Source organism: Pristis pectinata, chromosome 4, assembly GCF_009764475.1.
Source record: "Pristis pectinata isolate sPriPec2 chromosome 4, sPriPec2.1.pri, whole genome shotgun sequence".
In the NCBI taxonomy this organism is placed as follows: domain Eukaryota; kingdom Metazoa; phylum Chordata; class Chondrichthyes; order Rhinopristiformes; family Pristidae; genus Pristis; species Pristis pectinata.
Window position 1 is genome coordinate 21649309 of NC_067408.1, and position 27931 is coordinate 21677239.

At 37.7% G+C, this 27931-nt stretch overlaps 1 protein-coding gene across 3 annotated transcripts in view; it reads right to left on the bottom strand.

Moving 5' to 3' along the window:
* Window positions 1–352: 352 nt before the first annotated feature.
* Window positions 353–27931, bottom strand: part of LOC127569754 (gamma-aminobutyric acid receptor subunit alpha-6-like) — a 40984-nt gene continuing 13405 nt past the window's right edge. For all 3 annotated transcript variants that reach the window (XM_052014611.1, XM_052014612.1, XM_052014613.1), the window contains 4 exons: window positions 22898–23041; window positions 19104–19256; window positions 18063–18313; window positions 353–9047 (listed from right to left, as the gene is read on the bottom strand). In XM_052014611.1, the coding sequence (XP_051870571.1) occupies window positions 8757–9047; window positions 18063–18313; window positions 19104–19256; window positions 22898–23041 (839 nt within the window). In that variant the 3' untranslated portion in view covers window positions 353–8756. The remainder of the gene's footprint in view (window positions 9048–18062; window positions 18314–19103; window positions 19257–22897; window positions 23042–27931) is intronic.

Consider the following 27931-nt stretch of genomic DNA (forward strand, 5'->3'; position numbering starts at 1 on the left):
TTTTACGCAAATTCTCCCATATATTTCGAAAGCTTTTTTGAAGTTAGTAATAATAATAAAAATAAAATGTTTCATGGTATTCATTAGTGACTGGATACTGCATATATTATATTATGAAAGTAATATAGCAAGTGTATGTAGAGCGATATAATATGGATTACTATAGAAAACTGATGATTCTGACATATGGAGAAATTGGTTTATGGACAGTTCTCGGAATGGAACCCTTACGTAACCCAGAGACTGCCTGTACTGAAAAATGAACACTTAAACACTTTGAACAACATTATTTAATTTTGCAATCATATAAATGAAGAACAATTACTTTTTAATACTTGGTTATTTATTTTGACCATTATATATAGAAATACCATTGTTAATGCCTTCCTTTCAAAAGGATCACACAGTGAGAGAGAATTATCATTAGGGATATACATTTTTCATACAATGCAATTTGACCCAAAATTCCTGAAACTTGCAATAATGGGGATAGTTGGTCATTTACACCAATGTGTTTTTGGAGATTTTAGGAGACTTCTACATAGATCATCTGACTTCTGAAAATAATGGATCTTTAGGTACTCTTTGGAAAGAAATGAAATTTATTATCCTGGTTGTGAATAACTGGAACACTCTTTGATTTTTCATTGTTTATTTTAAATGTTACTCAATTCATTAAGGTCTGATAACATCTATGAAATATTAAGGAATTTACTATCTCCAACAATGTAAATAAGCAGAATTGACATCATGTGTGATATCCTAAACCCAGAGTACTTCATGTATGTGCATGATAATTCTCTTCCTCAGTATCAGTAGAAGCAGAACTTCCTCCTGGTTGTTTTCTTGGTGATGTCATTTGCCCTCATTTAAAACAGATGTAACAAAGGACGTTTTACTTCTTTAACTTCCCAATTATTTCCTGCTGGCCACACCCCCTGTGATTTTACTGAACATCAGTGGATTACCTGTTGGTTGTACAATCTTACTCTCCAGCCGCCAGCCAGATGCCTTGTTACATCCACTTTTGGTAAACAGCAGGGTGCAATTAAAACTCAGGGATCAAAATATCCAGGGCTTCAAATTAATAATTGAGTGGTGCTGGTGAATTGGCTCTCTCCCCTCCCTCTGTTCAAATCCTCCAAATTAACTGCAAATTCAATGACCCAAAAACTGCTTCAATTACTCAGCAAAAAATGCCTGGTTTTTAGTTAGACATGGTGTTCACTCTTTAATTGCCATGATATTTTATGCTACAATTTGCTGGAAACATGAGGTGGGAGTAGTCCAATGTGCTTGACAAAGATCTCTGAATGAACAGAGCATGCAACTATGTATTTCGTTAATCGACTGGATTTCAGTATGTTAAAGGAATAGGCTATTGTCTAAAATATGATTTGTAAATTAGCAGGTTGAATTCATGGTCAAATTAGGAAAAGAAGAGAAATGTTATTTACTAGTAAATAATTGGTAAATTTCTAGTATATACTAGAAATATGGAGAAATATGCTTACATAGACCGTGGTTAGAATGTGGAGATCAATAACACAGTTGAGGCATACAGCTCATGAGCTTTCAAAACTAGATTTGAAAATGAGAAAAAGGGAACAGAAAGATGTGTTGAAAACCTAAATGATGTACGTGGACTGGAAGCAGGCTCATGGAGTTCATACTCCAACACAGGCTAAGAGGACTGACTGCCCTTTTTCTGAGATGCACATTCAATCCTTTTCTGGATAAAGTCAAATGACAAATTGGATTAAGAGAATAAATAAAGTCAGAAAAACACATATTTTGAAAATATCAATTAAATACTGAGGAAGTAAATCGTTATACTTTATAGTGTTCATTTCCAGTCTCAGGGCAGCTGAATGGCAGTAATTAATATTTATCACACATTTTAAATAGCAAATAGACGAAATGACATGTTTCAACTTTCTGTACTGAGTTTATCTATGGTTTATGTACAGGAATTTCATCCTGCTCTGTGGAAGCCAGACAGCAAGGTGCCATTTTCATGAGGCTAGCAGCAGAGTGACAAATCACTGACAGCAACTTTACAATTCTCCTACTTATCTCACATATAATTGTGCATTTACCCTTGCCTGAAGTTACTGCAGATTTCCTCCTAAGAAGCAGCAAGCATTAATGATGCCATTAATCTGGCACTATTTTGGCCCATTTCATTATGCATTTACAATGTACATTCAAACCATTCAATAATTTATCTTTGAGGAGTAACCACAGTGCTTGCTGCTGTATTGTATTTATAAAGTGTTTCGTATTATTTATATTGCTGTGGTATTTATCTAAGATATTAAACAAATGAGTTCCTCCATTATACAGTCATAAAGTCATACAGCACAGAAGTGAGCCATTCAATCCACCATGTCCATGCCAACCTTTTTGCCTATCAATCCTAATCCCACTTGCATGAATTAGGACCGTATCCTTCAATGTCTTGCCTGTCTAGGTATCTGTCTACATGCCTCTTAGAAGTAGTATTTGTATCTGATTCCATCCGGTCCTCCGGCATGTTCCAGATATCAAGCATTCTTTGTGTAAATAAACATATCTCTCAGATCCTCTTTCAAACTCCTTCCTCTCACTTTAAACCTATGCCCTGATGTTTTGATACCCCTGCCACAGAGCAAAGATTTTGACTATCTACCCTATCAATGACTATCATAATCTTATATACTATCGGTTACCTATCAGCCTCCTTCTCTCCACAATAAGCAAGCCCAGCCTATCCAATGTTTCTCCATAGCTAAAGACCTCCCAATCTCTCCCCATAACTAAAGTCCTCCTTATCTCCTATTTTTTCTTACAATCTACTGGAAGAACAATCTAATGTCGATAATTCCTTTCCTCTCATAGATTCTGCTTGACCCACTGAGTTCTTCCAGCAGATTGCTTGTTGCTCCAGATTCCAGTGTCTGCAGTCTCTTGTGTCTCCATTTTTTTTCCTGCTGGTTCTTAAGGTTTGAATTTCCCACTTTTCTGGCTGTATATTTCTACACTTTAAAGAGCATGAGATGAGACTTTCCACTCCAGTGCCTTTATGGCGTCTTCCTTTATCCTTATCCATGGCCTTCCCTGCATAATTGACAGGATGCTCATCTGTGTCTCCTCCACATTTCTCCTCTCCTCCCAGCTAAGAAACGGATAGGATTCTCCTCATCCTTATCTGCCATTGTCTCCATATTCACTGGATTATCCTCCATAATTTTGCCACCTATTCCAAAAGGATTCCATGACTCCCCCACTTTCAGCAATATGAAGAGACTTTTACCTCCATAACTCCCTCATCTATTGTTCCTTCACCAACCACTCCCCTTTTCAAGGCACTTTCCTACACAACCTCAAGAGATTCATCACCTACTTTTTTACCTCTTTCTTTCCCACCATCCAGGAAACCAACAGTTCTTCCAGTTGAAGCAATAATTCAATTGTACTGTTAATTTAGTATGCAATCGGTGCTCATGATGTGGCTTCCTCTACTTTGGAGAACCCAAATGAAGATTGAGTGAATGCTTTGCAGAATGCCTCTGTTCAGTCTGTGAGGATGAACCTGAGCTTTCAGCTGCCTACCACTTTAATTCTTCACACCACTCCCATTCTGACCTGTCTCTGGCCTCCTAGATTGCTTCAACAATGTCTAACTAACTGAGGAACAACACCTCATCTTCTAGCTGATGTTGCAGCCTTTAAGGCTTAATATTGAATATAATAGTTTCAGGTAATCTTTCCATTATTATTGTCTCCTTCCATTGATGTGACAGTACCTCTTTGTTTCAATTTGTTTCTTTTTCCTCTTTGTCTCCAACTGCTATTTTTTTAAAAGTAATGGTTGGTTACCTTGACAAATTTGATCCAAATTCTATCACAAATGTTCCCTCTCTTCTCAACACCCTTTTCCTTTCTGCAACTTAACACATATTCTTGCTTTTCCAGTTCCAGTGAAAGATCACTGACCCAACGACTTTCTCTCCCAGCTGATGCTGTTTTACCAGCCAAGTACTTCCCACATTCTGCTTTTATTTGTGACTCGACAACAGTTTTACTTATATCGTAATTGTAACTCTGAGGACATACCTGATTTGTTATATAGCTTTCATATTATACAATATTAATCCATGAAATTCCATGGGCTAGAAGTGAGCTAAAATAGTGTCACATCCAAGACCCATGCCAGTTCCATCCAGAGCCATGAAGTAATGTTCTTGCACGTACAACATACATAGAGTTGTGCGCATAAGCATCATGAATGCCAAGCCTATGGTATTTCTAGACATGCAATATCATGCCACAGAAGGAGCTCCAAAGAGCATAGTTGCCAGTGGGAAACATCACTTCAAGCAACATAGTTCAATTGGAATACGTAATCAAGTATTGTGACATTGAGGCTGCCTGGGGAGGCATTAGAATGGTTGGGGATATGCCAAGAGCAATTACATAATTGTAATCTATTTGAGAAGATTCTACAATTATCTTCAATGGTATACTTATGAGCAATGTTTTATGAGGAGATAGTCTCTTCAAGTTATGATCAAGCAGAGCAATTTTTCTTCCTTTCAGACTAGCTCTTCCTGTTAAGATCACACAATTTCTTCAGCATGTTTGTGTGCTTCTTACTACAGCAGCAATGTCAAATATGCATTGGATGTCAATTGACATTGATAAGATATCCTTACTAGTCACATGTGCATCAAAACACACAGTGAAATGCATCTTTTGCGTAGAATGTCCTGGGGGCAGCCTGCAAGTGTCACCATGCTTCCAGTGCCAACATAGTATGCCCACAACTTCCTAACCCATATGTCTTTGGAATGTGGGAGGAAACCAGAGCACCCGGAGGAAACCCACACAGACACGGGGAGAACCAACAAACTCCTTACAGACAGTGGCCAGAAATGAACCTGGGTTGCTGGCACTATAATAGCGTTAGCCTAGTCAGTACACTACCGTGCCTGCTGTTGCTATGCATCCATCTGTATCTATCCACAGGTATATCATGCACATTTTCCAGTGTGTGCTATATACCTGGAAGGACTGATTGCTCTTCCTAATCAGTTTTATACTTCAGTTTATTTGTGCAATATGCAAGTGCTGAGCTATGGAATTTGAAGGCCAACATTTTATTAGGTCAGTTACCAAATAAAATAAAATTTAGAGCTGGTATATTATAAAGAAAACCTTATTTATCATCTTGATATGTTATTCAGTTCACTCACTCCGGCTTTGCCACCACTGCAGATCAAGATGATGATATCCCAACTAAAAAACAAGGCCTTGGGAGCATATAATATCCTTGTTCAAGTTCTAAAACTCAGTGGGAAAGAGCTTCAGTCACAAATGCAAAATTACATCTTTCACATCTGGGATGAGGGAATATCCAGGAGACCTCAAAGATGCTATAATTGTGCCTACCTTTAAGAAATGAGACAAATCAATCTCTGTCAGCCACAGGGAAAGTCATTGTCATGGTCCTCCTTAACTACGCCCTCCCAGAGGCAGGAGTACTACTCCCCAAATCCAGAATTCCCTCTGCCTGAAGGCACTGTGGACATCATCTTCAATGTGATGACTCCAAGAGAAGTTCAGGGAGCAGTATCAATCACAACACATGGCCTCATTTGATCTTGCTAAAGCCTTTGATTCCATCACTTAGAGGGCAACTCTCTTCAAATTCTGATGGCCACAGAAATTTGTCTGCAGTGAAGGCAGGCGTCATTGATGAAGTTCATCATTCCCTTCAATACATTACCACTATTTTTGGTTGATTGAGGAAAAGAACGTATGAGTATCAAATCCTCAGATTTGATACAAAACTCATGATTAAACAGGTAGCAGTAATCCCTGTTCTTCTATTTGCTAATGAGACTTGGACTACCTACAAAAGGCATCTCAAGGCATTGAAAAGATACCTCCAATGCCATCGCCACAAAATCCTCCAAATTCACTGGAAGGATAAGCATTGGAAAGGTCAGAGTCCTCTCCCAGGCCAACATCCCAAACACTGTTGAATTAGTTATACTCCATGAAGACATGCCCTTTGCATGTCCGTCATGACACTCCCGGAACATACACTCTATTCCCAGCTCAGTCCTGGTAAGAGATTACCATGCAAACAGAAAAGATTCAAGAATGTGCTCAAAACCTTCCTCTGACTTTTGGTACTTCCTAGCCAATGAATGCTCAAAGTAGAGAAGCGGCTTTTGGGATGTTATTGAGAACCTCAAGTTGATATATTGGAAGAATAATCTCTGTGTAAGCAGCAAAAGGAGCATACCATCTCACAAACTACAACCCACCAGTCTCTCTGTGGAAACGTCCACAGTTCTTAATTTGGCTTCATCAGTCAACTCAGAACCCATAAACAAGTCATGCTTCATCGGTTAAAGGAGGAATATAGTGATCCAAACACAAAATACCGCAGAGTGGAAATCTGAAATAAAAGCTGAAAATGCTGGAAATAGTCAGCAGGTCAAGCAAAATCTTTGGAGGAAATAAAGTTAACATTTAATATTGAAGAGCTTTCATCAGAACTGGGAAAATGAATTTTAAGATGCAGACGCAAGGTGGAAAAGCAGGAGAGAACAAAAGTGAAAGTCTGTGATAGGGTGGAAGGCACAAGTGATAATAGTAAGCTTTATTTTAACTTTGGAGGAAAGTATGCCTTCATGTAAGTTTAGAGAAGTCATCTGATAAACTCGTATGAACATTCTGGCAATAGTGGTGTCGAACAGTATGACATAAACTAAGCAGTGGTGGTTTAAAGGATCAATTCCTTAAGGACAGAATCAAAAGTAAAATTAACCAAAGGATGCTTCTTAGGCTTATATTCTAAAAGTGAACTAATATTAGCATAACTCTAAACCAAAGCCTCCTCGCTAATTTAGTGATTTCAATTGTTCATGTTGGTTTAGTGCTGTCTCACCAACAAAATCAATAATTCCACTGGATCACATAGATAAGTTGATTCTGAAGGACTTATTTCCTGGGAGAGAAATCAAGAACTGGGAGCTATAAATTAAAGGCATTAGGTAGAAAGATTTTGGAGGCATGGAGAAGTGATGGGGGGAAGAAAATTCTGCCCAACACATGGTGGAGCGTAAAACTCATTGTCATAAATGATGGAACTATCATTTTAACATACCTGCATGAACCATAAACAGCAAGGCTATGGCCCATAAGCTGGAAAGTAGACTTAGTCTCAACAGCTCTTCTTCACGAATATAATGGGCAGAATGATCCCCTCAATGCTATAAATTTCTATGATTCTATGACATAAGAATGAAATCAATGGGTGAAATAAGTCTTCATTGATAGTGCATGATGGACAACAGCATGTTATGAACTCACATTACATCTGTTTTCTTCACTATAAAAGAGGAATAAAACAATCAGTTTAAGTATAAAATGGGCAGCTAATGTACTATAGCCCAATTTATGGTGCTGCCTGTGATTATTTTTCCATTTAATGCCTTTTTAAAATAAAAGATAATATGGAAAGAACGACAAATTCTTGCTGACTTCATCTCTATGCCAGTAAATAATAACCTATGTAAAATGTGCTGATTCATGGGTAATCCCATTTTGATTAATTTCTTGAGAGAATGAATGATTAGCGATAAACACAAAAAATATAATTACTAAAATAATTTAACAGAAGTCTATATTGCTCAAATCTTACTGGTTGAATTTAGTTTTTCTGCAGTGTCCTATCATCTCAGTCCACAAATTGGACTGTAGCTGTTGGGCAAGGAGAACTGACATAATTCAGTGAAAATGCTATAACCTTGGTAGATCTAACTAAAAAAAAATAGAAAATGTGATCATAAATGTAAGAAGTTGCTGGCAAGAAAAACTGCACCACAGTTAAATTCATCAGATCCTTTAGGTCATGCCAATTCTGTTATCAACACATTATTAAAATAATTTTGCTTTTTAAAAAATCAACAAAAATAGATCTAAAAATGTATTGTGTTTCTGCTGTAACTGTTCAATTAATCAAAATAAGTCCTGATAGAGCAGTTTGTGTTTAAACTGTTACTCCTTCTGAATTAAATGGTTGGAGCATATTTACTGCAATTCAAATTTTGGATTTTTGTTTTAAAAAAATATATTTTACAGAACATTTTCACCAAATCAGAAGTATGAACAAATAAAGCCTTGAATATAAACAAAAATAGAATGCTATAATAAATTGTAGTAGTTTACTCAAACCACAGTGAACACACAAATGAAGTATTTTCTAAAATCTTTCAGTACCGAAGCTAAAAAAAAAACCTAATATTTTTACAAGATTCCAATACATATAGCCACAATATTTCCCTGTATACAAGAGTCAAATCAAAATTTGCTGTGGTTACAGACTGAGTCATTTACTATGCTCATGTCATGTTCCATAACTACAGAATACATAAAACATACTTAGCAGGATTTCCAGTAAAAAAAATTGCAGTTAAATTGAGTTTGTTGTTGCCATTTTGGGTCCATGTCTTTCTTTCATATTTGTGATCCTTATGTATCATTAGAAAAGAAAGAACTTATTTGGAATAATGTCTCAAGATGGTAACATTGTTTACCAGCAGTTGCTTATATTGTCATCTGAACCCTTCTTTGTGCTGCTGACATAATATACTCCTTAATATCCATTATTTTTGAGTATAAACTAATATAACAGTTGTACATATATATATATATATATATATATATATATATATATATATATAACATAGCATAGAAACTTATATATTGCTTCCCATTTCCATAGTATCTTTTGAAAGATACACTATCCAGTACACCAGATTAAATGCTCCAAATGACAATGGAAAAAGGATTCTGGCATATTGGTCGATTTTGCTGGTTCCAGTATCAGGTTGTGATTGAGCCAATGAAGTGAGACCAGAACGGATACACGGAATTGGTGACACATTGTCAGTACAGCTGTTTGTATCTGGTTCTACGTTGGCTGTTGACTCTTTCTGAGATGCCAATGATGGAGTTCTTTTCTTTAAACTGCAATTGGAATCAGAATGCTACAAATGGAAGAAAAAACAAAAAAAAAAATTAGGAAAAAAATAGCAAAATGTCCTTATTTTCTGACAAATATACATTGCCATATTTAATTTGATTTTAACAATTAAGCTGGAGAATCCAAGGAGATTAAATAAAGCACTAAACAACAGTGTAAATTCAATTTAATTCAGGGATAATAATGTAAATAAGGACATTATGTTGATGATTAACATACTCTACACAAAGTGTGCATTTTGTAAAGGCTATAATTTGATTTACATTGTACAAATACAATTATACAAACACATTTTATAGATAAACACAAAAATCCTATTGAAAATATTTTATGTAGATATACTCCCATCTTGGAGGTAGAGTAGCATAATGGTTATATATTAGATTGGTAACCCAGAGAGTTGAATAATGATCCAAAGGCACGAGTTGGATAATGATAGTGATCTGAAGCCAGGTTCAAATCCCACCATTCCTAGAATAAAAAGCTGGTGTCAGTAATAGTGACTTTAAGCGACTCGATAGCCATAAAAAGTCATCGCTTTACACATAAGGGAAGAAAACCAACATTACCCAGACAGGTCTGGAATTATACTTAGGCCTATGTCAATGAGATTAACTTTTAACAGTCTTCTGAAAGGCTTAAGGAAGCTATTGACTTACACCAAACTGTTATGACCGGTTCAAGAAGATGGTTAAACTTCTCAGGACAATTAGGGATGGACAACAAATGCCAATCTTGACAGAAATGCCTAAATCATGTGAATGAATGAAAAACCACTGCAGAATGTGCTAACAAAGCAATCTAAATATTTTCAGAAAACACTTAAGTGAGTATTTGCCAATATTTGGGAAGTGTAATTTCAAGACATCAGTGTACGCAGTAATATTTTCCAATGTTGAGATAAACAGATGTAAACAGAATTTAATGTTGACACATTTTGGATTAGAATTTTGCTTATGCAACAATTGTTTATTGTATACCAAAGTATCTCCTTAATCTCTGCAGTGGCAGGTAAAGAAGCATTGCTCCTTATAAAGCAGAAGGCACTCCACTGTATTAGTACAGACAAAAATAATACTATCCAGAGCCTGCATTTAAGACAGCCAAATGAGGGGTATAACCTTCTTTGACGTTCTCTCTGCAGTAATAGTTTGCTTTAGGACAAATGACATTCAAGAAAATAGAAATTCATCTTAAAAAACACATACATCAAATATGCAAATTATAGTGTGTGCAAGCTATATCCTGCTTTCAAAATTTATGGAACAGAAGTGTAATTCACATACGCTACACATTGGGTGCTTAGTTCATATGACCTGTGATGAATTTCTACCCACAAGTCTGCATGTGGTCTCAATGGGTGATTCTTAAAAGGAAATATTTTTTTAATATTTTAAATATACTTACCTGAATGTGGATCACAGGGAGGTAAAAATGCTCCTTACAATTCCACATTTAAATCAAATGAGTCACTGATGTTGCTATAGCTAATACCACTCATATTATCACTAGATGAATGAAGTATTTGGATTCTGACGAATTTATGGGTAGTTAGAAGTCTGAAAGGATTTCTATTAATGTTGTTTTATCAAAACATTTCTAAAATGCCATGTAGGTAATTTCAATGGCTCCAAATATTACCATTTTGAACTGATTGTGTGATGTTGATGAATCTTATAGAATTCTTGAGGTACTAACAGATGCAGATTAAGATCTCCATAAGCTTTGTAGGTCAACATTGTTCTTTACTTAACAATTCACCCATTTGCCAAAAGGATGAAAATAGTTTTACACAAGCAGGATGAATTCTGAAAAAATAGCCTGATTTCAAGATTTGTAACAATTTGGAAATGAACTTAAATGTTGTCAAGCAAGTATCTTTACTTCCCAATGTATAATTATCTATTTATGAGATGTGTTAAACTTTATAATAAACAACTTTAAAATCAATCCCACAGGAGCCATCATATTATTAAGGATCATGGTCACTGCAATCACTTTTCTGCAGTCTGCCCTGTACTACAGCTTAGGTGGGTTCTAAAAACCTGTTCAGTTGGCTGCATTCAAATCATTCATTGGAGTGAGAATTTTTCAAACTTCTGCTTGCTGTTAAAAATTCAGAACAAATGTGCTCACTCACACTCCCAAATCAGACACATACAGATGTGCATAACTGACAGATCTATACAGAGGTAGATGAATATAGATCTCAGAGGTATATACTATATACCACAACAGTTGCAAGGTGCATATTCATTTAATTGTGAAGGACCAGACATAAATATAAACAAAAACAATGACATCAGGAATGCATGGCATGACTTAATTGTTATACTATGTATATTTATTTAATGGAAATGGATTTAAATCTGAATTTAGGAATCTGATTGTGAATTGCTCAATGTTGCCTGTTATGATACATGATAAAGGGAGATACAATTAGTATAAAAAAGACAATGGAGTAAAAAAAAATTAAAGAGCTCTGGTAAATGTGCACTGAAACTACAATGCACCAGTAATCCATGCCAGTTTTTACAAATAAAATTTCTGGTCTCACCTAATTTTTATGGCTGTAGCATCCCACACTAGTTCTTATATCAGAACTTATTCACAAGGTAGGGCTTTATGAGAATTTGCACATTCTCCCTGTGACCACATGGCGTTCCTCTAGTCTCCTCCCTCATTCCAAAGACGTGTGGGTTGGTAGGTTAATTGGCCACTATAAGTTGTTCCTCATATACAGGTGACTGGTAGAATCTGGTGGTGGAAGTTAATGGGAATGTGGGGACATAGACATGAGATTAGTGTGAGATTAGTGTAAATGGGTGCTAGACGGTCAGCACAGAATCAATAGGCCAATGGATCTGTTTCTGTGCTCGTCAACTCTATGATAAATGTAGATCCTGTTAGAGAACAGAGCAGAGTTTCTTCAGGAAGAAAAGCGCCAATGAATTAAATAGAAATTGAAAACCCAAAAACTCCAGATAATAAGTAAATGCTAGAAACACTCAGCAAGTCAGGCAACATTGATGGAGGAACAGTTTTCTTTTGTTTTTCTAATAATTACATGGCATTTTATAGAGGGGAGCAAACAGGCATTTCTGTTATTGCAGATATAACTTGCAAGATGGTGTACTATGTCAAATCTCAACAATTTCAGATAACAAGCCTTTCCAGTTTGTAACAGAACTAATTAGTTCTGAAGACAAGTCATAACCTGTAACGTCAGTTGTTTTTTTTCTCTCTACACAGATGCTGCCTGACCTGCTGGGTGTTTCAATTCCATTATTTCAGACATCCAGTAACTGGAGTGTTTTGGATCTTCAGTTTTTTTTTTATTCTCCTGTTTTCATTCACCTCCTTCTATTCACACCTCTTTCAAATATATCAATTGAAATAAGAATGTAAGAACAGAGTAGGCCTCCATTCATTAAGATCATGGCTAGTTTTCTACTTCATTGTCACTTTCCAGCACTAAGCCCAAATCCCTTGATTCATAATGTTAAGAAATCTATCAATCTGTGTTCTGAATGACATGGCTTCAAAACAAAAAGACTGGAATGGGTTCTTAATATTCTTAGACATACGATATTCAGGAAAGGTAACAAAATGAAGAAAGGTGGGGGAATATCAGTATTGATTAAGGAAAATTTTTGTAGTGCTGGAGAGAGAGGATGTCCTGAAACAATCAAAGACAAAATCTATCAGCTTAAAATTAAGAAACAACTAAAGTGTGATTACACTGTTGGGACTACCCTATAGGCCGCTAACCTGTCTGAAGGTAAAACTGCAGGGAAATTACAGAGATGTGCCAAAGGCTCGGAGTAGCAATAATGGGGAACTTCAAATATCCAAATATCGACTCTGATAATAATTACATAAGGTGTGAATAGGGGTAAGAGCTTTTGAAGTGTTCTATCTTTCTTTTCCCTATGCTTCCAAGATTAATAATGACACTAAGAACATTCAAAGTTATAATGAGGTAAATTAACAACAACATGTTCTCTTCAGCACAGGCTTTGGATTTGAGTTTAGAACACAGAGTGAGTGAATACCCCAGGTCTCCAAGTAGGTACACTTTGGTCTGGCATGGTATCTTGTATGTGAAGGGCAAAACAATTGCCGAAAAATGAATGGCTCATAAATGTTGTACAGGTATCTAACAGTACCCATCAAAATCTCCTGGGGTGATCACCGTCAAACTGAACTTTCAGGGAATGAAATCTCATGTCGTTGTGGAAGATCTCAAGATTCAAATGTGGCACCCTTTGGAGATGAGGATCAGGTCAGTGGCACCGGACACCATCAGCAATCCTGCAATCCTCATGAATCTAGGTACCATTAATGCCTGCTGCTCTCTTTCAAGACAAAATTTTCTCTCCTGTAAAGCTTCTGTAAACTTTCTAATGCAGCAATGTGCTGTAAACTGAGAGATGTTGCAGATTTTCCTTGCACCATCCTGGAATGATCCAGGGGCAAAGAAAACGATGACCATTGTAACAGATATGAGAGTGCTATCCTGAGGCATAATTCTACCATATTGTCTCAGAAGTATGATTTTCCCTAATATTATTGCTTTCCATTGAGATTCACATAGAATGGTTCCCAAAGGTCTTTGGTGAACAGGACCTCCTCGTCTTATTCCCTCTTGTAGCAGGCCTCTCTGCTAACATTCTCTTTTTCTCTGACATGCTGGATTAAGAGGAATGGTCACCAAAGCTTCCACCAACAGGACCTGACCAAAGCCTGCAGGATGTGACACAATTCTTACTTATGTCACATGTTTATGTAGACATTGAAAATTGTGACAAGATCTTTAGTTGAAAACTAGTATTTTTCTACAACCATCATCTCAAAGCACTGAAGAGGTACCACCAACACAAAATCCACAACATCATTCAATGCATTGGCAGAGTAAGCAAAACAATGTCAGTGTCCTCTCCCAAACTATCAACCATAGTATCAAGGTTAGAATTATATTCAGCCAGCTCCGATGGGAAGGCCACATTATTGGCATTCCTAATGCCACAGTCTCAAAAGCAGCACTCTACTCCAAGTTCCATAATGGCAAGAGATTAAAGGGAGGACAAAGCAAAATTATAACATTCTCCCTCACTCATGGAAACTGTCGGCCCATAATCAATTAAAATGGAGGAGCAGCATCTGGAAAACAATGAGGACTTCAATGAAGGTCCAGTGAAAACAGCTTAAATTGTGCACCACCTCCCATACAACTTACCTGCTATCCCATCAAGCATCTCCTATCACCTAAGTGGCAGCTTCTGCAGATTGCACATAGGATTTCAGCCAACTCAGAACCCACAGATTTCGAGTGGAAGCCAGACATCTTTGACCCCAAGGGACTGCCAGGGAAAACCAGCCCTGGCATCAAATCACTGCTCACTCTACACACTTCTAGTATGCATGAATGTGACATGTGCTACTGCTTTTACCAAAATAGGGGACGATGTGATCAGGACAACAAAAATTGTATGAGAAATTCAAAGGAAGTTTGCACCCGCAGTGTTCAAATAACAGGCATTATGGTGCTGAATTCTGTCTTCTGTGTCTAGATTTCAGTTTTGTCACTGGAGTTATTCTTAATCTGAACTGTGAGCTCAAACTATTCAATTTAGCAGGGCATTTCTAGGTCAACATCTATCTTTCTACCAAATCAATTAAATAATTAGTCTGGTCATTTATCTCATTGCTAATTGAAAACTGACTGATTCTTATAATCTGTTTTAGGATATTTTGAAGTCATGAAAGATGTTATAAAATTAAAGAAGATTATTTTTAGTTATTTAAACACCAAAACAACACCAGGAAATGTCTCTATGATCCCAACATACTTTATCCATAAAATACTTTGATTTCCATATATAAAGCAAAAAATGCTGGAAATAGTCAACAGGTCAGGAGCAGTTGTGGAGTTAGAAACAAGAGAACATGTGATGATTTTTCATCAAAACTTGGAAAGTTAGAAAAAAAGCAAGTTTTAAGTTGCAAATAAGGGGGAAAGGATAGAAAGAGCAAAGGAATAGGGTGGAGACCAAGAGAGAAAAAAGGTAGTGGTCCCAGCTGAGGGAGGGTGATGAAGCTTGTTAATCACAGCTGGTCTGTCTGGAGGAGGTACAAATAGAGGAGATGTAAGGAGGAAGAGGAGAGAGGAGAGGAAAAACGCACAATGCTGGAATTGCAAGGTGCAGAACACTGGACCTGAGAGAAATCTACTATAAAAGAGAAGACTGGAAGTACCCAAGAGGTCAGACAGCATCTGTGGAGAGAGAAAAACAAAGTTAACATGACAGGTTGTTGACTTTTCATGAGAACTACCCAGTACTCAAGACAAAATTTCTCTCTAGCTAGAGAGTCTAACCAATTACCCTTGACATTCAATGGTATTATCATCAGTGAATCCCCCAACATCAACATCCTGGAGATCACCATTAACCAGAAATACAACTGGGATCAGCCACATATATAACTTGGCTATAATGGTATTATAACTTGGCTATAATTCTGAGGTTGCAGAGTGACTCACCTCCTAAAAAACCAAAGCTTTTTTAGCATCTGTGAGTCAGAAATCAGCAGTGTGATGAAATACACTTTACTCGCTTAAATGAGTGCCCATCCAACATTCCTCAAGAAGCTTGACACCATCCAGGACCATGCCACCCACTATATAGGCACCTCTCAAATTCATTCTCTCTACCAACGATTCACAGTGGGTGCAGTTACTCAGAGACACTCTGACAGCACTTCCCAAACCTGTCACCTCTATCACTGAAGAAGTAGCTTTACCAGAAGGGCTGCAGTGGTTCAAGATGGCACTATCTTTTCAAGGGAATCAGGGAGGGGAATATAAATTCTGGATTTGATGGTAATGCTGAAATCCCAAAAATGATGCACAAGTTAAAAAAAAATTGAAAGGTTGGTTAGCTGTATTTTGAATTCAGTGCTGACTTCTGATTGCTGGGGCGTATCTAGTTGGGAAATAGAATGCTGTTCCTTGAACTTATGTCGGGATTCAATGGCATGGTGTAAGAGATGAAAATAAGGTCAGAGTGAGAGTGGGATAGAGAATTAAAGTGACAGGCAGCTGAAAGGTCAGAGTCATCCTTGCAGATGGAATGGGGCTTTTTGTAACATAGTGATTCAAGGGAAGGGGAAGTGTTGTATCATTACACTGAACTTTGCAGAAATTACAGAGATAGTTCATTGAATGTGAAGGCTGGCAAAGTGGTAGGTGAGGACAAGAGGAACCTATCCTTCCTTTGGGTGTCGGAGAGAAGGTGGGAACGGAAGTGTGGGAAATGGAATGGACCTGGTTAAGCATCTTGTCAAAAATAGAGAGGAAATTGTGGATAAGGAAAAATGAAGACATCTCAGAAGCAATTGTGTGGAAAATGTTCTTCTCAGAACAGATATTACAGAGCTGGAAACTATGGGAAAATGGAATGAAGCCCTGACAGGAAATAGGGAGGAAGGAGTAGTTAAGATAGCTGTGGAACTCCGTGGGCTTACACTGAATATTGGTCACTAACCTATCCTCTGAGGTGGAGATAGAGAAGGCAAGAAAGAGTCAGTGAAGTACCTTGCAAAAGAGGGAGCAGGGTTTAAAGTAACAGAGTTTATCTTGACATCTCCTCACACTATGCTTTCCCTCCACTTTGATTGATAAGGCACTCAACTGTGTCAGTTCCATTTTCTATTCTCAGCCCCTTTCTTCATACCCAAAGTGAGGATAGGATTCCCCTTGTCCTCACCTTCCACCCTATCTGCATCTATATTAAACAGATCATCCTTCATAATTTGTGCCATTTTCAACAAAATGCTACCACTGACACAACTTTACTTTCCTCTCCTTTCAGGACTTTGAAGGGGACAGTTCCATCATTCAAATTTCACTTTCATCGGTATCCTTTCAGCTTCTCACTGCACCTTCCAATGGAATTACAGGAGATGCAACACCTGCTCTTTTACATCTTCTCTTCCCCATTCAGACACCCAAACACTCATTTCAGTTGAAGCAGTGATTCAATTGTACTTCTTCCAACTTAATGTACTATGATTGATGCACACAACATGGTATCCTCTACCATGAAGGAAACAAATGCAGATTGGGTGATACTTTGCAGAACAGTTCCATTCAGTTCATAAGGGTGATCTTAAACTTCCAGTTGTCTGTTACTTTAACTCTCCATCCCATTCCCACTGTGACCTTCACCTTTTGCCTTTTACACTATTCCAGCAAGGCACAATGTAAACTCAAAGAACTAGACAAGTTATAGCCCTAAGCACTCAATGTTGAATTCAACAACTTCAGATGAGCCTTTCAAATGTGTGTGGCAACTGGCCAATTTTAATGAAAAGCCATCAACCTGTAATGTTATCTCAGTTTTTCTCTCCTTCTGCAGATGCTGCCTAACCTGCTGGATATTTGCAGCATTCTCTTAGTTATTATTTCATCTACCATTGTTTTGCATGTCACAGTTTCATCACTGATTTTCCCACTGTCAGTCCTCATTCATATCCCTTTACTTAAACATACTCCAAACAAATCAACACATTGTCTCTAGATGGCACCACTATAATTTGCGTAATTCAGTCTCTCTTGGCCTCCATCCCATTACATACATTCACATTGTTCTGTCTATCTCTCTCCCTTAGTTGGAACTTAAACATGATTGTTCTCTATTGTTCCTAGTTCTGCTGAAAGGTAACACAGAGGCCAGGAAATTTTGAAACTTCTCTCAGCACACTTTTAAATCAGCAGCAAGTACAACAGAGACTTCCATTGGGCCACTACACCAGACAATATTCAATATGGAGTTGTCCACTAAAGCACAAACCATCATATCCATGTTTGAAATTATTTTTTCAATATTGTATGTTATATTCGGAAAACAAACACAATGATATTTATATTATGCCAGTTAAGATTAAGACTGAAAGGTGGAAATGATTTGCATCATGGGTTTTATGTTTTTTTGTCAACAGGTGTGGGCTCTCTTACCGAAACTATCTTCTCTGATTCAGACACAGCCATTGCTGATGACAATGCTGCTGTTCGAGCCGTTTTCCTTAGGGTTTTTTGAGCCTGAAGATTTGTGAAGTAGTTTACAGCTGCAAATTCGATGAGCGCAGAAAAGACAAAAGCGAAACATACAGCTATGAACCAATCCATAGCAGTAGCGTAGGACACTTTGGGTAGCGAGTGGCGTGCACTGATGCTTAGCGTAGTCATGGTTAAAACTGTAGTGATACCTTCAGCAATTTAAAAACAAATGATTAGTACTTGAAGTAGATAAGGCAACAGACTAGCAGACCAATAATTATTATTTTACTATGATTTTCTTTTACCTGTTATGATTATAGTTATCAGTCTTAAACATTAATTTAAAAAGAACAGAAACAAGCTATTCCTAAGTGTACACCAAATGGGTTTACTTTCTACCCACTCTGGATCTTTATTCCTAGAATTTCATGTAGGACTCTCATAGTCAGCAAAAGAAGAATATTACAGCACCAATCAGAACAATCCCAGAAATGGACAGAATCCAGAATTAATCCCTTCCCTCCTATTAGTTTTACAGTAATGCCATAAAATCAGAGGAAGCAAATAGTACATGGAAAAATATATACATTAATCAGAAAACAGTAAAATCTATAACTTAGTCTGTGACTATTAGGACTACATACAATTTATTGACATAAATTCACATAAATTAAAACACATCAGAACACAGAACTAATACTTTAGCTTCTAAATCACTATATACAAAGATATGCAAACAGACACAGTAAAGATTGTCATACCAGCCACAGTACGAGCAGGGACAGATTCTTTGTTTATCCAGAACACAACTTGAGACAAAACTACAGTCATGGTGCATGGGATGTAAGTCTGAGTGAGATAATAGCCTAGTTTTCTCTGTAGCAAAAAATAGACTATCTGCATGGAATATTCACCTGAAATGGATAAATGTTGATGGTAAATAAACGAAGACTGGACAATGAATACAGTGGAAAGAAGGTGTGGTAAATCAAGGCGTACCGAAAACTGTCCTAGCTGGGACAGACTCCTTATTAATCCAGAATGACACTTGAGAGAGAATTACTGTCATAATGCATGGAATGTAAGTCTGAATCATAAAGTATCCCATCTTCCTTTTTAAGTGAAAATACACTGTCATCACTATGTATTCACCTGTTCAAAGAAAAATGTGAATATTTTTGTCATCATAATATTATAATGTACATTTTTGTTCTCTGCACATGGGTTTCCATGCTGCAGATTCCGCTATGCATAAAAGATGCAACATGAAAGGAGAGATTACAGCACAAATAAAAAAACTTCATTTATACAGCACAGTAATAGGTCCTTCTGGCCCAGCGAGCCTGCGCTGCTCAATTACACCCGTGTTTTTGGAAATGTGGGAGAAAACCAGAGCACCCAGAAGGAACCCACGCAGTCACGGGAGAAAGTACAAACTCCAAACTCCAAACTCCAGACAGTGGCAGGAATTGAAGCCCGGTTGCTGGTGCTATAATAGCATTATGCTAACCGCTACACTACTGTGCCGCCCTATTACAGTAAAATATTACAACTGCAAATGAAGGCCCAATTTAGTTTTGTATCTAATCCTTACTGGTAAAATATATGTACCCCATTTTATGCTTCCATATTATATTATGATGATAGAATATACATACCTTTAATTTATATCTATGTTTTTAGAACTACATTAATGAATACTATAATAGGGTGGCAACTTTAGTGTCCTTCAGTAGGTGTTATTTAAATCAGCAGCATCTCTCCTGAGATGAGTGGCTATCAAACAGAATTATATCCTTATGCCAAAAATAAATCAAATCCATAGGATTGTTTAGGTGTAAGTTAGAAGATGTTGCAGCTCTCAGTTGCACAATAACATAGAAAGAGCTTGAAGGTTGAAAAGATAGGCCAAATGCACCACTATCATAAATATAAGATTTTCTTTTACACTAGGTGACATTTTTCATGCAACTTCCCTTTTCCTATCAGAATCACCTCATATCACAACAGATTAAATCAAGTAGTTACGAGAGCACTTCTGCTTAAATTACATAATCTAATATCAGTTTACAATGATGAGAATCTGCTGTTGATTAATGTCCATCTTTTACTAGGGCCAGTAAATTCTCACATGGAAGAATAAAGTAAAAATCAATTGCACTACTGCATAGTTTAGCAAACTAAATTCTGTTACATTTCCACATTTTTCTTTTATAATTTTTGACATTTATGTTCAACTTTAATGGAATACTAGAAGTATAAAGATGTGGAAAACAGTAAAAATTATTTTTTAAAAATCCTGTAAAATGCATCCCATTACTGTAAACTACATTTTGTGCAATTTATATGCTATGCTAAGCAGGATGAATTACTTGGTAAATAATGATTGTCAGAATGAATTTCAAAGATTTAAAAGTTTTTTTTGCTGTAAAACAAGCCTGATGTGCATGATTACTCAGCAATTCCAAGTAGGTGTCTGCCATCTGGAAGCTTACTACTTAAATCAAATTCTTATCAAATGGCAAGTGCTTATTATAAGATAGGATTACTTAGGTAGGAATGTATCTTGGTATTTGAATGACTATGAATAACATTTGCACTGCACAAGGATCTGCATGGTAGGCTGGTCCAGAAGCAAATTGGATGAGATAGCAAATTGGATACAAAATTGGCTTGTGGTAGGAAGCAGAGGATGGTAGTGAAGAGTTATTTTTCAGTTTGGACACCTGTAACCAGCAGTGTGCTGCAGGAATCAGTGCTGGGTCCTTTATTGTTTGTCATATACAGTATATTAATGATTTTGAAGAGAACGTTGGTGGCATGATTAATAATTTTGCAAATGACACCAACATTGGTGGTAGAGTGGACAGTGAAGAAGGTTATTTAAGTTTCAAGAGGATCTAGATCAACTGGGAAAGTGGGCAAGGGAATGGCTGGTGAAATTTAACTCAAGCAAGTGCTGAGTGATGCATTTTAGGTAGTTAAACCAGGACAGGACATATGCAGAGAATGGCAGGGCCCTGAGGAATTGAACAGTGAGTTCCTAGGGTATAAGTACATAGACCCCTGAAAGCAGCAACACAGGTAGGTAGAGCGGGGAAGCAAGCGTATGGTATGCTTGCCTTCATTGGCCGAGGCACTGAGTATAGGAGTTGGGATGTCAAGTTACAGTTGTAAAAATCATTAGGTAGGCCCCACTTGGAAGTACTGGGTGCAGTTCTGGTCGCCATGTTATAGGAAGGATGAGATCACGCTAGAGATGATGCACAGGAATGCGACCTGGACTGGAGCACTTGAGTTATATGGAGAGAATGAATGGGCTGGGACTATTTTCCCTAGATTGAAGGAGACTGAGTGGTGATCTTATCAAGGTTTATAAAATTAAGGAGGGCATAGACAGAGTAGATAGTCACAGTCTTTTTCCCAGGGTAGGGGAGTCTAAAACAAGAGGGCATAAATTTAAGGCGAGAGGGGAAAGATTTAAAGGGGATTGGAGGAGCAGGTTTTTCTACAGAGAGGGTGGTGGGTATACGGAACAAGCTGTCAGAGGAGGTGTTAGAGGCTGATACAATTACAATGTTTACAAAACATTCAGACAGGTAAATGGATAGGAAAGGTTCAGAGGGATATGACCATATAACTGCATGAATGTTGGAGGTTTGGTGGCTGAGTAGTTGGGTTTCTAAGCACCAAATCGTTGTTCTAATCCAGAGACAGGAGTTCAAATTCCACCATGGCAGCTGAAGATTTGAAATTCAAATAATTAAATAAAACTGGAATTAATGTTAGTAACAGTAACCATGAAACTGCAGGATTATTGTAAAAACCCATCTGGTTCAATTAATGTCCTTCAGGGAAAGAAATATGGTGCCCTTTTAGGTCTGGCTTATATACTGACTCCAGACCTACCAGAGTGGTTGAATTTTAATTACCTCCTCAGTTCAAGGGCATAAATGCCAAGAAGTTGGGGATTTTGCACACACCTATCAAAATGCATTACTCCCAAACTAGCTGACAATTTTCAGCTAACTAAACTTTTAGAATCAAATACAGAACTTTGTTGTCAAGAGGAATATAAACTTGATGAGATTCCCTCGTTACTATTTTGAGGAATCTACTCACAGACCCTGGGTAGGATCAACAAGGCAATTCATTTCAATGGATATTTTGAGTCAATATGATGTTTTAATTACTTTTTAATGTTTTGAGTGATTTGATGTTTTTTTTAAAATTGCTGTAATTTTTTAAGAAGTTGTTTAATTCTTATTTTATACTTTTTGTATGCTCGATATATCAGAGACATTCTGAAGCATTTAAAAATCTTGAGAGCTTTGACGATTGTCTTTTTTTGTGTACTGGCTAGACTGGCCTACCCACATGGCCTTCATACAGAGGGCTTCCCTAATCAGGTCCAGGATGCCCTTGAAAAGCAAGGACAGTTTTGACTATCTGCAGTAGGTATGTGCAGCACAAATCAGTATCTAAACAGCAAATGGAAGAGGTAGGACCCAATTAGCCAAATCTGGGTCATTATGTCAATTAACCTCTCAATAGGTTTTCCTTTGGAACACAAACTGACTCACATATTGTTGTGTACTAATCACAACAAATTTTAAAAAAGAGATATTAGAATATCAAAGTCATAAATTCAGCAATTAATGTCTTCAGACAGGGATACCATCATCCAGTATTACCAAAAATACTGCTTCAAACAGCTTCAACTAATTTTTTAAGTTAAAAAGAACCAACCTTTGAAAGTTGAAAAGCACATCAGCAAAAATAAATGCACTTGCCTGTGTTGGACTTCATCGTTTCGCTGGATACAGTTTGGCCGACAAGGTCATACTGAAGCAGACTCGAAGATTCATCTGGTACTTCTACTGAGTACAAGGGGCCCTTCTTCCATGTGTAAATGATTTCACTTCTTGGGTAGGCATCTGCAAATTGAATGTCATGTTTCAGCTCTCGCTGCTACTGTATACTGATTGTTTTTGCCAGTTAACAACATCACCATGTTTATTTTCACCATTAGTAATTCACAAGCACGGCAACAAAAAGCATCCTGGAGCACCAAATAGCAAAGAAATAAAAACATATGCAAATACTTGAATTGATTCAAACCTTCTAATAGTTCTTTTCTACCAATATGTCAGGAACTTCCTTAAACAATTTTGTTTATTCTTCTTGGTGAAAACAAACATGTTGTATTTTTAAAATTAAAAATGTAGTCATTTTAATTCTGAGGAGGTACACAAACAGCAATTTGTGATATTTCTCCAAAGAATAAGGTCACTTAAACATTGTTTACAAAGCTTTGACCTTGAATGGTCTGTTAAGAGTTAGTTCAATTTGTCAAGAAAAAAAAGCTTGCTTCAATTGTATTAATAATCTCTCAGGGATTCCTTGCCACGTTAGTACTAACCAGCCTCTGACTGACATTGGAATGAATTGCATTCAAATAATACGCACATCTCGACCAAGAAATTGCTTAAGATACAGCACAGCTATTTTCTAAAAGGATCATTCCCCACAGTTTCACAAATGTGATTGGACACCACTAAATGATAGCAAGTCGTGTTTACCTATACACATGCCCCTCACAATTGCCTGTACCCTCCTAAATGAAAATGGTTAGGTCCTGACACATTAATTGCATAAAATATAATGATGAGGCTCAAGGATGAATGTAAGGCTACCATCAAATCAAAAACTCTGAATTGAATTTTAATACAACATTATTGCAAGCAATCCCAATTATGTCTAGTTTTGTGAATCCAAAGTCACAGTTTCCTAATAGGAATGAATGTCGTATTTTACAATGGTACAAGTATATTTTTTTAAAGTAGGTGCAAGTAAAAAGTACATTTCTGCACCTTTTCTCTATTTTCATTAAATTTAATCAATGTTTAAAAATATTACAATTTTTTTTCTTACCTACATTTTTTCACATTATGTGCCACCTGCCATGCCCTAGTCTGTTCACTTATTCTGTCTATATCCTTCAAAGCCTCTTTGCATCCTCTTTACAAACCACACTGGTTCACTTCAGCTATTCTGATGGTAGTCTACATCCCACTCCAGATGGACGTGAAGCCTGACTCAATGATCTATACTCCGTGATCAACAGCCTTGAAATGGGCCTCTTCATCATAGCCAGTGACTTCAACCAGGCTAATTCAAGAGTGTGATACCAACCGACTACCAGCACATCTCCTGTCCTACTAAGGGCCCAAACATCCTTGACCATTGCTATACAACCATCAAAGATGCCTACCAAGCCAACCCCCACCCACACTTTGGTAAATCAGACCATCAGGCTGTGCTTCTTCTCTCTGCATACAAACAGAAGCTGAAACGCGAGGATTCAGTGCAGAAAGTTAAACACTGCTGGCCTGAGAAAATAAATGAGCTTCTATGAGACTGCTTTGAGTCAGTAGACTGGTCCATGCTCAAAGACTCAGCAGCCAACCTAGATGAGTATGTTGCCACTGTCACAGACTTTATCAGCAACTGTGTAGAGGACTGTGAGGTCAATCTGGGTGTTCCCAAACCGGAAACCATGGATGAGCCAGGAGAGCCATGGCTTAATGAAATCCAGGATGTTCAAATCAGGTAATCCTGACCTTTACAAGAAATCGAAATACGACCTCTGTAACATTATCAGGGATGCCAAGAGACAATACCAGTCCAAAATTGAGTCCCAGACCAGCCATCAGTTGTGGCAGGGCTTACACATTACAGCAAGCTACTAAACGAAGTCAGGCAGCGTTGCTGACAACAGTGCATCATTTCCTGATGAGCTTAACGCATTCTATACACATTTTGAACAGAAGGGGATTGGAATCTCGCCACCCACCCTGACAGCCTCCAATGCACCTGAACTCACAGTCACCTTGCAGACGTCAGATCAGTCTTCTAGAGAGTGATCCCGCAGAAATCATCTGGCCCGAATGGTGTCCCCGGCCATATCCCTAGATCCTATGCAGATCAACTGGTGGTGGTATTTGCAAACATTATTAACCTCTCCCTACTTCAGTCTGAGGTTCCCACCTGCTCTAAGAAGATCACTATCATCCTGGTACCCAAGAGAAATTAGGTAACAAGCCTTAATGACTACCACCCGGTGGCTCTGACATCCACCGGGATGCAAAGAGGCTTTGAAGTGCTTTGAGAGGGTGGTCATGGTACACATTAACGCCAGCCTCTCAGACAACCTCGGCACTCTGCAATTCACCTACCACCGAAACAGGTCTACAGCAGATGCCATCTCCCTAGTCTTACGCTCATCTCTGGAGCATCTGGACAACAAAGGCACCTACATTAGACTACAGTTTATTGACTACAACTCTGTCTTCAATACTATGATTCCAAGTAAACTCATCTTCAAACTCTTCATCTGGGACTCAATGCCTTCCTTTGCAACTGGATCCTTGACTTCCTGACCAACAAACCCCTATCAGTAAGGATAGGCAGCAACACCTCCACCACAATCATCCTCAACACTGGTGCCCCATAAGGCTGTGTTCTCAGCCCCCTACTCTGTAAACATTCATGACTGTGTGGCCAGATTCTGGTCGAACTCCATCTACAAGTTAGCAGATGACACCACTGTAGTGGGCCAAATCTCAAATAATAAGTCACAGTACAGGAAGGAGATAGACAGTTTAGTGACATGGTGTCATGACAACAACCTTTTCCTCAATGTCAGCAAAATAAAAGAGCTAGTCATTGACTTCAGGAAGGGGGGCAGTGCATATGCTCCAGTTTACTGAGGTCAAGAGGGTTGAGAACTTCAAGTTCCTAGGAGTGAACATCAACGATAGCTTGTCCTGGTCCAACCACAGACGCCATGGCCAAGATTTTTAAATTAAACGAAAGTTTATTTACAGCATGGTAACAGGCCCTTCCGGCCCAATGAATCCGCGCCGCCCATTTTAAACCCATATTAACCTACCCGTACATCTTTTGGAATGTGGGAGGAAACCGGAGCACCCGGAGGAAACCCACACAGACACGGGAGAACATACAAACTCCTTACAGACAGCGACAGGAATCGAACCCCAATCGCTGGTGCTGTAATAGCGTCACGCTAACTGCTACGCTACTGTGCCGCCCCCTTTGACCTTCGTCAATTTTATCAATGCACCATAGAAAGCATCCTATCCAGATGCATCAAGGCTTGGTATGGCAACTGCCCTGCCCATGACCATAAGAAACTGCAGTGAGTTGTGGACAGAGCTCAGCACATCACAGAAAGTAGCCGCCCCTCCGAGGACTCTATATTTCTCACTGCCTTGGTAAAGCAGACAACATAATCAAAGACCCTACCCACCCTGACATTCTCTCTTCTCCCCCCTCCCATCGGGCAGAAGATACAAAAACCTTAAAGCATGTACTACCAGGCTCGAGAACAGCTTCTATCCCGCTGTTAGAAGACTATTGAACAATCCCCTGGTACAATAAGGTAGACTCTTGACCTCACAATCTACTTCATTATGGCCTTGCAACTTACTGTCAACCTTTACTGCATTTTCTCTGTAACTGTAACACTTAATTCTGCAGTGTTATTGATTTCCCTCGTACTACCTCAATGCACTGTTGTAATGAAACGATCTGTATGGATGGCATGCAAAACAAAGTTTTTCACTGTACCTCAGTACTTGTGACAATAATAAACCAATTTACACACTGCCACTCAACTTTATATTATCAGCAAACTTGGATGGAATATAGCAATCTACAGAAAGATCTTCACTGGAAATGTTACCTCTGTTTGTCTCTCCACAGATGCTAACTGAACTGTTGGATATTTTACTTTCAGTGCTCTCATTCAAGTCATTAATGTGGCATCCTACTAATCACCAACTCTAACCCTGAAAGTGACTCGTTATTCGTACTTTTTTGTTTTCTGATTGTTAATCGGTCCTCGATTCATGCCTCTACACTCAAATGCTCTAATTTTGTTTAAAATCCTTCTGTGCAGCATTATATTGAACGCCTTTTGAAGATCTACATGCACAACCATAGCTTCCTCCTTTTCTATTCTGCTCATTTCAACCTGAAAAACTATAACAGAATTGTCAACGATGATTTCACTTTTATAAATTATGTCGACTCTGGCCAATAATATTATTTTTTAAGTGCCTTGCGACTGCTTCCTTAAAAGTAGATTCCAAACTGTTAATTGGTCTGTAGCTTTTTTTTTCCTCTCTCCTGTTTTAAATCTGGAGGATATATTTGCTGCCTTCCAATCTGAGGAAACCATTCTAGAAATCATGGAATTTTGGGAAATGACAACCAGTACATTCATTATCTTCACAGCCATCCTTTTCAAAATTCTTAGATGCAAGTCATCAGGTTCCAGAGATTTTTCAGCTTTCTATCTCATTAATTTCTTCAATTTTACTTCTTTAGTTTTTTTCACCTCCTCATTCATCTAGATCTGTTGCTCCCTACTATTTCTGAGGGGTTTGTTGTGTCTTCCTCTTTATTCCCCAATATAATTTCTGTTCTCTCAATCTGTAAGAGACCCAAATTAATTTTGACAATCTTTTTCTTGTTACACTTCTAAATAAGCTTTTATCATATTTGTTACATCTTAATGTAATCAATAGATATTTATTGATTTATTCTTTAAGTATATCAAAACCACAGAGGAGCAGATAAAATTAAAAATCCACTACAAGTATTAAATTAAAATAATAATAATTTTACAGCTGGACATTATGAATAGACTACTTACCACGAATCAGCATACATTCTGTTTAAAATACATTTTCCCAAGTAAAGCCTTGTTTTCACTTTTTATTTCTGAATGATTTTGGGCA